This window comes from Phascolarctos cinereus, unplaced genomic scaffold (genome assembly GCF_003287225.1).
Source record: "Phascolarctos cinereus isolate Bilbo 61053 unplaced genomic scaffold, phaCin_HiC Scaffold_8;HRSCAF=390, whole genome shotgun sequence".
Classification (NCBI taxonomy): Eukaryota; Metazoa; Chordata; class Mammalia; order Diprotodontia; family Phascolarctidae; genus Phascolarctos; species Phascolarctos cinereus.
In genome coordinates, this window is record NW_027556291.1 from 50,404,285 (window position 1) to 50,421,400 (window position 17,116).

The following is a 17,116-nucleotide window of genomic DNA, read 5'->3' on the forward strand; positions in this document are numbered from 1 at the left end:
CAGGAAAAGAAACTGAGAGCACAGTGGTTGAAATCAGTGTGTCTAAGGTTGCCAAACAACATCAAAGAACTTGTATGCCTTTTTTGTACCTCAGAATCATCATACTCACTGCAAATTGAATCCTAGTTTGTTGTAACAAAGAAAGACTTAAGCAAAATCCAATCCCAAAAATGACAAGCAGTGACAGTATGCATCATTCTGTACCCTAGTATTCCACCTCTTCTCTGGGACCAAGATTGGTCATTGCCAGTAATGCTGCCATTGGCAGCATTTTAGGGTTGCTTTCATCTCTATCAGATATGCACCCTTGATCCCATAGCCACCTGCCTCTTCTCCAGTAGATCTTCAGCCTTTCCCTCTTTCCTTCCTTCCCTGCTGCTTACAAATATGTACAAGTCTCCCCAACCCTTAAAAAGAACCCCACAGACCTTTAAGTTCCATCTTAAGAGGTGGGAATAGCACTTACCCATTTCCTCTGAGATATGACATCGCTAGGCTGGAGAAAATTCTGTGTAAAGTATCATCCTATATCTCTGCTCCCATTTTATAGCCAAATTCATGGCCTCCTTATCTTTTCCTCTTACTTTTCAACCCCTTGTAATCTGACTCCTGCCTTCAACTAAAACTGCTCTCTCTCTCTCTCTCTCTCCAAAGTTACCAAAGATCTATCAACTGCTAAATCTCATGGTCTTTTCTCAGTCTTCATCCTTATCGACTTTTCTCTCTGTAGCATTTGTTACTGTTGACCACCTTTTCTTCCTGGATATTCTTTTCTGCTGTCTTAGGTCTCCTTCTGTCTGACCACTCCTCAGTCCCATGTACCAGCTTATCATTTATCTACACATCACACCTCTTAACTATGGTTGTACCCCAAGACTTTGTCCTGAGCCTTGTGTTAAGTAAAACTAGAAATAAAGAATGCCCTTTGGAGTATTTTTGCCTTTAGGAGTATTTCCTTTTTCATTGACTTCCCAGTACTGAGATGTCTGGGTCAAAAGCTATGGTCAATTTCATTACTTTTCTTGCATGATTCTAACTTGTTTTCCAGAAAAGCTGTATCATTTCACAATCCTACCAATGATCTATTAGCGTAGCTATCTTCCCACACATCCTTTTTCAGCATTAACTAAATTTCCATCTTTTATCAGCTTTGCTAGTTTGATGGGTGTGAATTGAAATCTCAGAGTTGTGTTATTTTATTAGTGATCCAAAGCAATTTTTCATGTGTTCTAATTTTGATAGCTGTTCATATCTTTTGACAACATGTATACTGGAGAACGGCTCTATTTGTGTCAACTCTCTGTATATCTTGACTGTCACTTTTTATCAGGTATTTGATGCAAAGGATTTTTTTTCCAATTCACCTGTTTCTCTTCATTTTCTACTTACATTGCTTTTTTGCACAAAAGCTCTTTTGGATTTCATGTAATAGAATTGGATTATTTTATCTTTTATAACCAACTCTATCCTTTGGTTAAGAATCTTCTCCCAAGTTCTGGCTATGAAAGTATTTCCTTTCCTTTTCCTCTAATTTTTCATGTTGTGATCTTTCATATTTCTGTAGTGTATTCATTTGGAGTTTTTTGTGGTGTATGGTGTTATCTTACCAAACTGCTTTCTAGTTTTCTCAAAAGAGGAGATGGGTCCTTTTCCAAAGAGGAATTTCCCCCCGGTGTTTAATTTTCTTGGATTTATCAAACCCTACAATATTGCATTTGACTGAGTTTTATATCCGGTTTGAGTCAATGAACAACTTTTCCATTTTTTTAACCAACACTAAGTAATTTTGAGGATTGTTAATGATAATCTGGTAATGTAAGGCCCCCCTTCTTTCCTGCTTTTTAAAATTCTTTTGAGATTCTGAGAATTTTATTATTTGACTGTGTTTTATTTAAATTTTGACTTAGGTTCTATCTTCCTGGTGCTACTGGTTTGATTTCCTGTCATCCATTTTCCAGAAGTATCATACACAATAAAGAACTTATGCTAGCTCCATTAAAATATTTTTGACATGTAATTATTTTTAAAGATAGATTCTTTAAGGCTATATTTGGTTGCATAAACAAGCAAGTTCGACTAAAATCAGGAGAAAGAAATAGTGGAAAGTGTCCTCAAATGGAAATTCAGTAACATGGGTTCTAATCCAACCCTTCCCCTCTGTATAAAAAAAAATGGGGATGGGGGGATTGAACTCAGTTATCTTGACAGTACCTTTCAGCCCTAATATCCTATAATATCATTCCTTATGCTACTCTTTGATTTTTTTATTTACATGATACCAGATTATCTGCTGAGCTTTTCACTTTTAAACCAGTTTTGTCGACATCAACAGTTAGATCTATCCAACAGCAACAAACCAATTGAAATATTGGAAAAAATTGAGCTCTGCCAGTTGCTTTACCTATGTTATGTCAAACAAATAGCTTGGCTAATATTTCCTTAGCAGAGTTACTTAGACTTCATTTCTGATGGCTTCTCTTGGAAGCACTGAGTAGTGACTGCTAATTCTTTGACTCAAGTTTCTCAGTCATCTGTAAATCAGGTTGCTAGGTGGGAAAAATAGCACAAGTCTGTTTCGATCCTGTTTTCTTGGTTTGTGTTCCACTAACTGCATCAACTATCAGACTTTCTAAGCCACATTCTCCCTGGAACAACAGTTGAGTTAAGATTTAGGAGAGGATACAGGATTGTGCTTATAGGAAGGTTGGTGGTAACAAGCATGGAATCCAGAATATTCTGTCTAGGATTTAATGTCATGTTTGAGTGATGACACTAAAGACTGGAACTTCTGGAGAGAGGTGCAAGGATCTGACTGGTAGTATAGGAATTCTCCTTACTAAGCATCTAGTTCACATAAAACAATCCTAAATGACTGAAAGCTATGACAACGTATTCAGGACTTGAGGTGGGGGAAAAGAAGAGGAAATTATTACCTCTGTTGCCATTTTTACAATCATCCTTCCTTTCTCTAATTTGCCATCCTCAAGGAGAGACTGGGAGTAGAGGTAGAGAAGGTTAAAGTTGGCCGGAGGAGAATCAGAACACCGTTCATGCTCTCTGCTCCTCCCCCACCTGTCAAAGAGGCTTGATCTGGCACCATTTTTGAAATGTTTTGTATGTGTGTCGTTCTTTAGGCCCATAACAGAAACCTGCTCTCCATAGATTTTGATCACATAAGCCGCACAGGAAAAATCTATGATGACCATCGGAAATTCACCCTCCGGATTCTTTATGACCAGACTGGTCGCCCAATTTTGTGGTCTCCCATCAGCAGATATAATGAAGTAAACATCACCTATTCACACTCAGGACTGGTAACTTATATTCAAAGAGGGACGTGGACGGAGAAAATGGAATATGACCAAGGTGGAAAGATAATTTCACGAACCTGGGCTGATGGGAAAATATGGAGCTACACTTACTTAGAGAAGGTAAGTGTGCATGTGCTAAAAAGCCCATAAGAATCTAAATGAGACTGAGAGTCATTACCTTCATGGCAAGCCTGCTTTCTGACTAACATTTTCTGTAATACAGCAAAGCAAGTGTTTTAATTGAATAGGTATGCTGTTTTTCAGCTCAGAACTTTCTTAGAAGACCATACCCTGCCATATATTGTTTTAAATTCAAATTGGAGTAATAGCTTTGCTTTCTGTTCCTTTTAACATATTTGTCCATGTTCTTTTTATTATATGAAAGCTCATAGGAAGGTAATATATTTGCTGGAAAAATGTAAGATTGTTCTAGCCAGGAGACTTGTCATGGTAGGAATAAGGTACTTGTTAGTATTTTCCTGCACAATGGTTTGAGTAATAATCTGTGGTTGTGTGAATTCTCTTATGATATGGATGGTGATTTATGGACTTAGTTTATTAACATTCCCCATTGTGAGTCATTTATTTTTTCCATCCTGATTTATGAGAATTTTCCTGAAGGTAACCACAGGTATTTTGAATCCTAAAAATAGGACTTTTAATAGGAGCTGGAAAATGCTAAGCTCCATGATATGAGGGAATGTGTCCCATCTGAACTTTGAACTGCCCCAGCACCTAGGAAAGTGCTCTGAACATAGCAAGCACACTTACGTTTTGATTTGAGAAAAATCTAAATATGCCCATTCCCCGAAATCATTCATTGGAAATTGCTTTTTTTAAAACATCTGCACTTTATTTTTAATTTAATTTATGTAATTATTTAATTAGACATTCTAGGTGGATAAATTTGGACCAATTGCTACTTTTGACCTTAAAGACCTAAAAGAACACAGAGCCAGACAGAATGCATTGATTGGCTGAACCCTGTGTTCTGGGTGATATTGCCATCTTGTGGTCATTTTCCATGCTTCAGCTTAGCACATTTCTAATACCTGTCCTCTTTAGTTTCCTGTTCAACCACATATAGAGCCAAGTCTTTTTGTTTGCAGAAGGGAAATATTTTGGCATTTTATTCAAGTCTTTTAAAACACTTAGAATAGATATAGTTCTCCCACTCAGTCATTTGAGTAATAATAAAAGGCCTTTTCACATTCTTGGGGCAGCATTAGAGATGCTAAACAAGCTCTCTACCCCAAGGAGTCATGGCAAAGCCCTGCTATAGTGGTGGCCCAAAGCGGAAAAGGAAGTAAATGATAGCTAAGAAACATAGTGTTTATATCAAAGAAATTTCTAATCTTGTAACTCATGGATTTGTCACTGGCAAGAAGCTTCAAAAACAAAGTCAGGGTTATTGGACATAGAGTGGCATCTGGACCCCAAGGGAAGAGGGTTCAGGCAGTGGCTTACCATAGGGAGGCTGGAGATGGAAGTTTAAGGAGGGAAAACAATAAACGTGTGGTAAGGCAGGTACAAAGACTATAAAAAGTAGAGCCCTGGGGCTGGCTCAGGCGCATTGGCACCTGATGTGGATGTGTGCAGGCCATATGGTGACATGCCATTTGTTCATAATGGCAGATTGATAGAAAAAGAGGGAAAACCCAAGATAGCCACCTTTTTGTCAGAGTAAAGCCCTGGCATTGCCTGCCTCTCCCTTCTCCGCCCCCCTCCCCCCCCCCGGCCAACTCCCTTGCAGATGCACATCATACATCATGTCAAGTGTGGCCTTTCCTCCTTTAAGATTTTTTTTCACACCAGCAGGAAAACTTGAGCTCAGTGGCAAATTGCTCATTTTCCCCCACTGACTTTTAGGCATGAGTGTCAAAATTGCATCTGAAAAGTAAAAGAAGCCATGGTAGTAAACACAGTTCTGGAGTGCCTGCAGCACCATGGGGGTTCCTGCTCTCCAGAAGTTAGTAAGCTAGAGGAGGAAACAAGACAATCTCTTCATCTGAAAAAGGGGATAATAGCACCTACCTCACAGAGTCCTTGGTGCAATCAAACCATGAAGCACTACAGAAATGTTGCTATGGCTACTAAGTGGCCTGTGCAAGTGGGGTGTGAACCCCAGATCTCGTGGCTTAGTAGCCCTCTGCTACCTCTCCATGGTGGTCAGTCAACTCTTCCTTTAGTGTTTGAGCTGAGCTTTTTAAGACAGACAGGATTTGAATAGGGGTAGAACAATGAAGCAGGCTTTCCAGGTAGGAAAGCAACATAAAAAAAAAACATAAGGATGTTTTTATTGAGAAACCACCTTGTAGACAAAACATCTTTATGAACTTTACCCATCCAACCAGCTTTGACTTAAGTTCAAGATATTGCATGTTGACCTTGACTTGTTCCAGATTCTATTGGTTGATTGGCAGATGGGGGAGGTACAGTAGGAGGCAGAGCACTTTCACCTCCCACATCAAAAAGATACCAGCTCATATTGAATGAGTATTTTCTCAAAAGCTGAACCCAGAGGGTGAGCCTTCCCTGCCACAGACTTCATGTCTTTCTGGATATGTATATATTTGATTTATTTTTTCTCATAGGATTCTGTATCTAGAGCAGGAATGAGCCTTGGAGACAGGCTGTTATTTAGTCCAACTCCTTCATTTTCAGCTGAGGAAACTGAGGTTCAGGAGCTTTAAGTGCCATGCCCAAAGTCACAACAGTAATGTCAGAAGGAGGATTTGAACCTAGCTGCTTCTCTGGGCTGGTGTTACCATTTGTGGATTATCAATCATCTCTCTGGGTATAAGGGCCATTTCAGCACAGCTTTCTTTGGTCCCACTTCAAGAAATAAAGTTAAACAAAAATCTCTCCTTGTAACATAGATCCATTTGGAGGTAGTTATCCACAGGAGAAGAAACAAGTTCTCCTAATGTACTAAGGATAGAATTCAATTTGCAAAATTTTGATTTTATGTATTTTTCAAGAGCACCAACAGTTCTATTATGTGGAATTTAAGGAATAGGTTGATATGTATGAACATGATTTTCTAAAAACCATGCCTGTAACTCAAATGTCAGAAGATTCTGTTTTGTGTTGATTTTTTTTCAGTCTGTGATGCTCCTTTTACATAGCCAGCGACGCTATATCTTTGAATATGACCAGTCGGATTGCCTCCTTTCAGTGACCATGCCCAGCATGGTGCGCCACAGCTTACAAACCATGCTTTCAGTAGGTTACTATCGGAATATCTACACCCCTCCAGACAGTAGCACTTCTTTTATCCAGGATTTTACCAGAGATGGAAGACTCCTGCAGACACTCTACCTTGGGACAGGGCGCAGAGTTCTCTACAAGTATACTAAACAGTCCAGACTGTCTGAGATTCTCTATGATACCACGCAAGTCACATTTACATATGAAGAGTCTTCGGGAGTGATTAAGACAATACATCTGATGCATGATGGATTTATTTGTACAATCAGATACAGACAAACAGGTTTGTTATGAAGCTCCCAAGGTTTGTTTTTTTTTAAATTACACCAGTATTCATTCAAACATTTACTGAATACTCACTATGAAGTACAAGACTTTGTGTGATATACCAAGATCTAAAAAAAAACAAAACAAAAAAAAAAACTCTATGACCCAGAGAAGCTTGCAACAATCTAGTAGAGGAGATAGATATAAGACATTTCTTTCTGAATTATGGTTGAGTGTCTGTGAGAAGTACAAACAAAGTGCTGTGGGAGTTTATAGGAGGGATAAATCACTTACCATGTCACAGAGGAGGTGATATTTGAGCTAGATCTTAAAGGATGATTGTATTTCAATAGATAAAGATAGGGAGGGCATTTCAGGTTTAGAGAAGAGAGTCAGAAAGAGAGGATATGTTGTAATAAGGTTGAAATAGAGAGAGGACATAAAAAGAATCAATTTTAGTTAGTTCTTCCTTAGATTTCAGCCACATATTTTCGTGATGGCTGAAATGGTAGGTTGGAACCATATTTAGAGGACCTTGAATTCCAGTTTAAGGAGTCAGTACTTAATTTGTCAGGTAATGAGGAACCATAGAAGGTTCTAAAGCAAAAAAGTATTGAGGATTAACTCAGAGTAGGAAATGTTCAACTTAATCAAGGTGTAGCTTTATTACTTATGGCCATATAGGAGAGCACATTTAGCACAAAGAGGAATTGCTTTGCATTCAAATGTGTATTTTTACAATGTAAACATTTTTATATTCTTGGAAGGAAAAAAAATCAAACGAGAGTCTTAAGCCAGATTAATGATTATTATACAAGGTGGAATCAGAGGCTCAGCAACTGTAGAGGGAGGGGGAGAGACTGTCAGAATGATCTAAGAAGTAAAATATTTATTTCTAATAATTGATTATGGCAAGTAACACAGGCACTTTCATTGTTCTGAAGAAGGCAAGGTTTCACATGAGAAAGAAAATTTTCCCAACCCCCTTAGCTTCCTCCAGTTTGGAATAATACTCTGTTATAGTCCTTTGTAGTTAAACCAAGCTTTGTGGAAGCACAACAAAATTTCACAGAAGCAGCATGATCCTAGCTGTGCATTATGGGATTGGATGAGGGAGACAGAGACAGAATATTTGCACTGGCTATGTGTGTGAGATAAGGGCCCTTGACATTAGCAATGTGGATATAAGAAAGACTGAGATTCCTAGAGGTCCCAGCCTCTATAGTTATTCAACTTGATCAGACTACACACATCCATATTTGTACCTACCCAAATGGCTCCAAAAAATGTAGGTCGGAGGTAAAAGTGTAAGCTCAGTTCCTAGCTTGTGATTCTGTATCAATCAACCCGTTTGGGGGTTAGCTGTGAATACCCAAATGTGTGACTCACAAATGGCCAAATCAAGGAGTTTTGGTACTATATAACTGGCCCTCAACATTTCATCATAAAAGAAATCTGGTTTTCCTCAGTGGTTGTGATTCTATATTTGCCTGATTTTTGTAGAAGAAGATCCTTATAGAATGGTCTTGTTCAGTACTTTACAGAGAGCACTAGAGAAAGTACTGTTATATTCTTCAGGCTATGTATTTCCAGATATCGAAATATTTCGGAAAGGGGCAGCTAGGTGGCACAGTGGATAGAGCACTGGCCCTGAAGTCAGGAGGACCTGAGTTCAAATCCTGCCTCAGACACATAATATTCACTAGCTGTATGATTCTGGGCAAGTTAACCCCAATTAAATTAACCCCAATTAAATTAATCTCAATTGCCTCACCACAAAAAATTTTCAGAAAGCATTAAAATGAAAAAAGAACTAAAGTTTGCTTAAAACTAAAGTAGACTTGTCTTAATTTTCAGCAATACATGTCACCTAACTTTATCATCAGTGTGATTTTGCTTTTGTTTCTATGCAGGTCCTCTTATTGGCCGTCAGATTTTCAGATTCAGTGAAGAAGGCCTTGTGAATGCACGATTTGACTATAGTTATAACAACTTTCGGGTCACCAGCATGCAAGCTGTAATAAATGAGACTCCTTTGCCGATAGATCTATACCGTTATGTTGATGTTTCTGGGAGGATAGAGCAGTTTGGAAAATTCAGTGTAATCAACTATGACTTAAACCAAGTCATAACCACTACAGTCATGAAACACACCAAGATCTTCAGTGCCAATGGACAAGTGATTGAAGTTCAGTATGAAATCCTGAAGGCAATTGCCTATTGGATGACCATTCAATATGATACTATGGGCCGCATGGTAATATGTGACATAAGAGTAGGAGTAGAAGCCAATATAACAAGGTACTTTTATGAATATGATGCTGATGGTCAGCTTCAAACTGTCTCTGTGAATGATAAAACCCAGTGGCGTTACAGTTATGACCTGAACGGGAACATTAACCTCTTAAGCCATGGGAATAGTGCTCGCCTGACACCTCTCAGATATGATCTCAGAGACCGCATCACTAGACTAGGAGAAATTCAGTATAAGATGGATGAAGATGGCTTTCTGCGACAGAGGGGAAATGATATATTTGACTATAATTCCAATGGCCTACTCCACAAAGCCTACAATAGGGCTTCTGGCTGGACTGTGCAATACTACTACGATGGGCTTGGGCGACGGGTCGCCAGTAAATCCAGTCTAGGACAGCACCTCCAGTTCTTTTATGCAGATCTTGGCAATCCCATTAGAGTTACCCATCTCTACAATCACACGAGCTCAGAGATTACCTCACTGTACTATGATCTTCAAGGCCACCTCATTGCAATGGAGCTAAGCAGTGGGGAAGAATACTATGTAGCCTGTGACAATACAGGAACCCCACTGGCTGTGTTCAGTAGCCGAGGCCAGGTGATAAAAGAGATACTGTACACACCCTATGGTGATATCTATCAAGACACTTATCCAGACTTTCAGGTCGTCATTGGTTTTCATGGAGGACTCTATGATTCCCTGACAAAATTAGTCCACTTGGGACAAAGAGATTATGACGTTGTTGCTGGACGTTGGACGACGCCTAATCATCACGTGTGGAAGCATCTGAACACTCTTCCTAAACCATTCAACCTCTACTCATTTGAAAATAACTATCCCGTTGGCAGAATACAAGATGTTACTAAATATACCACAGGTATCTGAACAATGTAAAACTACAAAGAACTTGGTGTCATTTTTTTTGCTCATAGGCTCTTACTGCCTCTACTTCCTGCTGGGGAACCCACAAGCTATCATACATCTCTCTTCCTTAGTTTTTCTAGGGTGAGAAAAAACATGCAAGTCAACAACAAACCAGATGCTTTTGCATTTTATTACTCTGTTTCTTTTCTTTTAAGCTGCTATTTGTTTTTTCATTCTTCACAGCTTATGGGAAGTAACAGAAGGAAAAAAAAACAGGATTACATTGCATAACTTCAGTCAGATTTCACTGTCAGTGTAGTCTCTCTCTAAGAAGTTTCTGGGCAGTGAAATACTAGGGGTGGGGAACCTGTGGCCTCAAAACCACCTGTGGCCCTCAAGTGCTGCCCTTTGACTGAACCCAAACTTCACAGAACAAATCCCCTTAATAAATGAATTTGTTCTGTAAAACTTGGACTCAGGTCAAAGGCCACACCCAAGGACCTAGAAGACCATGTGTCACCTTGAGGCCCCAGGTTCCCCACACCTGGTCTAGCCTATTTGGAAAACTCAGGGTTTTCTACAGTCTCTCTAGTGCTTTTAAAATTCTCTTAAATCAAAAGATTAGCTTTGCTAGAAGACTTCATGACATCAGAAAGGTTTGGAGGTATCTGGATTGTGTTTTTGTTTGTCAAGTGAGTATGTGCTGTTTATGTTTGTCCTTGTAGATATTGGAAGCTGGTTGGAGCTGTTTGGGTTCCAGTTACACAATGTACTGCCTGGATTTCCAAAACCAGAAATAGAAAGCGTGGAGTTAACCTACGAGCTTCTGCAGCTTCAAACAAAAACCCAAGAGTGGGATCCTGGAAAGGTCTGTGAAAATTATCATTTGGAAAAATAAACATAGCCTCCAAAACTCCCCTTTGGTGAATGAACCAAGAGATACTTGAGAAGTAACTTGCCCCTAGTCACACAGCTAGTTAGTAAGTGCCAAGAGATAAATTTGCTAAGGGCACAGTTACTCTACTAAGGCACATGATGGGGTTGGACAAGTAGGATACTAAGTAGTGATTTGATTCTGTGGTGAATTGTACAAGGGGAAATGGCTCTCCCAAGAAAAGAAATTGTCCAAAAGGGAAGTATGCTGCTTTCAAATATTAAAAACTTGAAATAGCTCTACACGGAGGTTGTGGCATACTACAGAGAGTAGTAGATGCTTCCCTGAGAGAAGGGGATAAAGAAGCACCCCAATGTCCAACAAAAGCACTCAGAAATGCAGATGACTTAATCTGAAGCATATAGGATGCCAAAAGTGGGAAACCATTTAAATTCAGAAACAGTGATCAAAGAAAGCAGGAGTGCGTGAATAGAAAACATTAGGAAAATACTAACACTTCACCTTACACATTATAATAACAAGCCATGGAGTCTCTGTCCCTTATCATCTTTGAGGGGAATAGAAATAGAAAATATCTAAGTGAGGTGGCTGGATCAGATGGCAGATTCCTAAGATGATGCTGTATTTTTTGTCTTTCTCTTCTCCAGACTATCCTGGGCATTCAATGTGAGTTGAAAAAACAGCTTAGAAATTTCATTTCCTTGGACCAACTTCCCATGGCTCCCAGATACAGTGACAGAAGGTGTCTGGAAGGGGGAACACATCCCAGGTTTGCTGCTATTCCGTCTGTATTTGGAAAAGGTATCAAGTTTGCCATCAAGGATGGCATGGTGACTGCTGACATTATAGGAGTGGCCAATGAAGACAGCCGCCGAATCGCTGCCATCCTCAACAATGCTCATTACCTGGAAAACCTGCACTTTACCATCGACGGACGGGATACTCACTATTTCATTAAACTTGGATCTCTGGAGGAAGACTTGGCTGTCATAGGTAACACAGGAGGGAGACGGATTTTAGAGAATGGTGTCAATGTGACTGTGTCCCAGATGACTTCTGTGATGAATGGGAGGACTAGACGCTTTGCAGATATACAGCTCCAGCATGGTACTCTGTGTTTTAACATTAGGTACGGAACAACTGTAGAAGAGGAAAAGAACCACGTGTTAGAAATTGCCAGACAGCGAGCTGTTGCTCAGGCCTGGACAAAGGAACAGAGGAGGTTGCAAGAAGGGGAAGAGGGGATTAGGGCATGGACAGAGGGAGAGAAACAACAGCTTTTGAGCACTGGGAGGGTACAAGGCTACGATGGCTATTTTGTCTTGTCTGTTGAGCAGTATCTAGAACTTTCTGACAGTGCCAACAATATTCACTTTATGAGACAGAGCGAGATAGGCAGGAGGTAACAAAAAAAATCTCTGCCTTTGCGTCACCAAAGACTGCCTGTTTTTAAAACATAAAATGGTTTATTGTATTGGTTTTCTAGATCAGAACTCTGTATATGTAAATATGGAGGGAAAAAATATCCAACTGCCTTTCAATGTGACAGAAGATGGTATTTTAATATGGTTTCTTTAAAATGACAGAAAAGATTTTTAGTTCTTGTGTGGCAGTATTCAAAATACCACAAGTACAGCTCAAACAACGAAAAAGACTAAGTTTTCAGAAAACACCACTCTAAATTTGTCACGTTGGGCGTGAATTGAAATAGATAACAAAAAAGAACCCGAGGTTCTATTTATCTATCGTGACATGCTGTTTCATATTTAACGATCAACCTAACTCAAAGACTATCTTAAAAGTTTCTTGAAAGTCTTTGCATTTCCAAAGACTGCCAGCCATTTCACATTTTACAGAGCTGTTATAGAAAACTTTAAAATCAGTAAGAAAAGGTCCTCAGCCACCATCTCTCTGAGTACATTTCCCTCTACTCCCTGGAAGTAAATGCTATGTTGTACTGAGTGCTAACACTTACTTAACTTTTCTGTGGGCTTGGTACTTGTGTCTATGTGATACCAAGCATCTTGGCCAACTCACTCTTTCCAGAACAGTCTGTTTGGAATAAAATTTTCACCAGATTGACCAGATGTATTGGCATTCCATAAACACAGTCTTTCTTAATTTATTAACCTGCCTAGGAAATCTCTCATTTCTCTGTTGGGTTTGGTCATGGCATCACACCTGATGATGCAGGGTTACTACTGCACTAAAGGTTTAATGTACTCAGAAGTAATTTGCTAAAGACTGACTGGGTATGAATTTTAAACATCTGTAGTAAGGTATCAAAAGTACTTAGGAAGAGTACATGAGAACTGAGACCTGAAAACTAGACTTACTTGGTGCTTACTTACCTACACAAACTGCCATCTCTGGTGTAACTACTATACCAAAGGCATTAACAAGCCAAACTCCCAAGAGGCACCAAACAGCCTAATGGTTGGCATTATGTGCTCCCACTTCCACATTAATCTTCCAAGTTTTACAGCTATTTATTGAACATTTCCCAGCCACCTTTATGACATATAACTAAGTGAACTCAGAAGCCTCTCCAGCCCAAATATTTCAACTAAGTGGTGGGGTGGGCAGATTTTTAGTCACAAATCATTTATCTAATATTGATTTAGTTTATTTTTGCTGTCTGCCTACTTATCTAATCATCTCCCCTTCCTAGGAAAGTGGCCATTTTCTAAGAAAGGTTTTGGCTAAACTTTGGACTTGGAAATATTTAGCTAGGATTACTGGTAAGATCAGCTATACTTTTTCTACAACTCCTGCTTGAAGAGAAACCCCTTGGTGAGCTGGGTGCTTTGTGCCTAGTGGATACACAGTTTATAAGATGATACATAAAGTACCAAGGGGCTACAGAACTGCAAGGACAGAGCACCACACTGTGGGCCCCCAAGCCAACTTCAGAGCTTTCATAGGCCCAGAGGGTTCATGGTGGATAACTGCAGTTTGGAGTCTTTCCAACTGCCACCCACATGCACCAGGCGGTCCTTGACCTCCTTCTTTTAAAAACATCATAACCAACATTACACAATCATATTAAGGTTTTTAGAAGAGCCAAATGGACCAAGTGAAGGCAAGAGTCCACAGACAGGAGAGAGAGCTGTATTCCAACATTTCCTTTCCAAAGCCTTCGGGTTGGCATTGATTACCATTCCATTCTTACACAGGCCTTCAAAATGAGAGAGTTCTTGCTCTCTCATCTGTGTCTGTTTGGAAGTTCACAATCTTGAAAAACTGCTAATCCAGACCAACATTAATGGCACAGCATTTCTTCAGGATGGAATACTATTATTTCTAACAAACCAACTTGTTGAACATTTGAATACTTCCACACCAGCCTAAAAATGGACCTTCAGTTTGTAGAGGCTCTGATGTTCTTTCAAAACAAACAAAAAAATAATTTATGAACTGTTATAGCAAGTGCATTCATAAATGTGATGTATTTTATCACTGATCCAAATGTCAATATTAGAGTCTATTTTACTTATATTTTAAGCAATCATAATTTTTTGCAATTCACTGATGTATCAAACTGCTTTAAATATCCATTAGAAACAAATATTTGAAGCTTTTACTTAATAGTAATTACCTTGAACTGTGCATTTCAAGTTTGTAATACATATTTAGTTAGCTTGTGCCTTTAGTTTCTTAAAGTTGTATTTGTATTATATTCAGGAAATGCACTTTCTATTACTTACAGCTATGGTTTTAATACTGCCTTGAAATACCACTTTTCTCTTTATTACCCCAAGAGGTTAGCATTCATGGGTAGTAATTCGAAGAGATACGTTTAACATATATAGCTCCTATTCAATGGAAAAGGCAGAGAATGCCTGCCTTCATTGAACATTCTTCTGAAATTTGAAAGAATTCCATTGCATTTCCTAATGAAAGTGGAAGCATTACACAAATTACTCATGAGACATGGGAGGCTGAAGCTACAAAGCCAAGCACCATGCAACTAAGCTACTGTGAGAGACTGGATCTGGAAAGAAACAGTCTGAGATGGAGGCAGGGAGAAAATGCTTCGTCTCCATGTTTATTTTTGCCAGCCAGATCAATTTTATTTTTTCTTTAAAAATATTTTTTTTGCACTAAATATTTTTAGAGATCCAAATGAGCATCAAAGTGCAACTTTAACAGGCATCTAGATAATTATTTTTATGTTGCTAATCTAATGACTGTGGATTAGCAGCAGCATGACTCCTACAAAAAATGAGACTAAAACTTTAATGTACACATTACCTTGAAAAAAACCATCTACCATGCTAAACTAAGTAAATGTCTTCTTTTAACCCTTCTACACAAAACAGTATGTAAAATAACTTTACTGCCAATTTATCTAGGAGATTTAGACTATATATAAATATATATATATCTATTATATATATTCACTATATTAAAAATATATAACCTACACAACATACATAAACAAGTATACAAAAACTTGACAGTGCATAATTTGGTATGCTAAGTGCTTAGGTGGACAAATATAAAACTAACTTACTGATTTTTTTAAATGTCTTCTCTTTTTATCATTATTCATATATATTTTCCAGCATTTCATGATCCGCATTCTATGCTGCTTTAAAAAAAAAAAAAATTTTTTCCTGGCCAGCCCAGACCCTCACCATAATACCACCTCAGAAATGGTCAGGGCAAAGTGGTTTATACTTGCAAAGATGCGTAATGATGGTGTTCACTGATGAACAGCCATGGTACAGAAACCAAGCATTGAGAGAAGAAACGTTTGGGAGTATGTCTTAGTTTGTGAAAAACAGAAGCCTACAGACTGAATGGAAAACACTCTTTGTTTATTTGGAGAAATTCATGCCAATCTAGCTGACCTGTCTAGAACTTCAGATCTCAGACCGCTCTTTGACAGCGCCTACTATAAGGTTCTGTGTTCTGGGAGGGGGGAGGGGGGAAGAGAAAATTCAACCACACAACAGTGACTTATTTCAGAGTGTCCTTCATACAAAAGCTATTTAGGACCAAAGTCTACAATTATATGTAAAGGGAAATAACTTCCTAAACAGTAACTGAAAATACTTAGAGTTCAACTTGCTGTGGAGTTTGTCTTGGCAATTGTCATCTAACATTATTTGTCAAAGAAAATGTGTTTGGCAGTTTAAAATCTTTCCTTAGATTTAGTGGTGAATTTTAACCTCTTAAGTAAATGTTAGTGTATCAGATTGTGTCCTTGAAAAAATATTTTACTTGTATGAACCATGACAATGTCTAAATCTTAATATTCTTCTGGCAAAAGTATCAGTGAGAAAGTGAAGCATAGCCTTTGTGTCACAAAAATATTCTTTTTAGCTGCTTACTTTCTCATGAAAAGTAAAGCTGTTTACAATGTATGCCAAGATTTTTGGTTTCAATATAACAGTTAGAGGTTCTAATCATACTAAAAATTGTGTTCTCATGGCCTGAGCCATTGTTGCTAGGAAACACTAGCTTCCGATTTTGTATTCCTGCTCTAACTCCTGTGCTGAAAAGTGACTGGATACTGTACAGGTTCATGGTTGTTGTATGGCTACAGTTACATGGTCTTTTGCATTTTGCTCTGGTTTTTAAGCCAGAAGCATGCATTTTTCTACAAGAGCATCACAACAACATGCTGTAAATATTTAAAGTTAATATTATGTGTCGATATTTGAAAGAAGTACTTTGAATATTTCATTTGTAAAAAATAAAACTGCAATCATAACATTGTGTCCTGCTTTATTCCCACAGTGTCCTACCATCTCAAATTAGCCTGCTCCTATAAAGAAAAGTGGCTTAGCAGTAGACAAACAATAAACCCATCCTAAATGTCACTGCAGCTGAATATAGGTGAAGTCTAGTAAGTGCTTCACTTCCTATAACAAGTCCTGAGCAAAGAAGGTCAGGAGAAATTGAAATGATGAAGGAACCCAAGTGTCTGCCATTTTACTTCTCTAGCCTCATCCTGCACTGCCAGGTAGGGACTTCAACAGGCTTCTTGCATCGATCTGGCCACAGCAACTCTCCAAGATTAAGTTACACAGAAGTTGTGCTCTCTGCATCAATATAAAAAGAGTGCACGTGACCAAAAAAAAAAAAAGATAAATGCTAACTCTATATATAACCTGGGCAGTCACCTTGATGTCAGTACTGCCCCAGCAACTCCTGATGGCCAACTATCCTATGGCTTAATTTATGTTACAAATGCCAATGAAATCACTTTAATAAAAAAGAATAGATTTTCTTTTTTTCCACTTTAAAACGCATAGTACAACAAAGAAAATGTTAAGTAAAGAACATTTTTTTTCTGAGGGT

General features: G+C 38.5%; 2 protein-coding genes across 3 annotated transcripts in view; one reads left to right on the forward strand and one right to left on the reverse strand.

Moving 5' to 3' along the window:
- Window positions 1-16,526, forward strand: part of TENM1 (teneurin transmembrane protein 1) — a 649,974-nt gene extending 633,448 nt beyond the window's left edge. Inside the window, exons 28-32 of one of the 2 annotated variants that reach the window (XM_020976349.2) lie at window positions 3,135-3,431; window positions 6,417-6,804; window positions 8,702-9,922; window positions 10,635-10,777; window positions 11,452-16,526. In XM_020976349.2, the coding sequence (XP_020832008.1) occupies window positions 3,135-3,431; window positions 6,417-6,804; window positions 8,702-9,922; window positions 10,635-10,777; window positions 11,452-12,210 (2,808 nt within the window). In that variant the 3' untranslated portion in view covers window positions 12,211-16,526. Of the gene's footprint in view, window positions 1-3,134; window positions 3,432-6,416; window positions 6,805-8,701; window positions 9,953-10,634; window positions 10,778-11,451 lie in introns of those variants that run through there. The other variant, XM_020976350.2, reaches the window with a different exon arrangement.
- The window catches only part of SH2D1A (SH2 domain containing 1A), a 51,456-nt gene continuing 44,421 nt past the window's right edge, over window positions 10,082-17,116 (reverse strand). The window contains exon 7 of the mRNA XM_020976352.2: window positions 10,082-11,944. The gene's annotated coding sequence lies outside the window, so the exon portion shown is untranslated. The remainder of the gene's footprint in view (window positions 11,945-17,116) is intronic.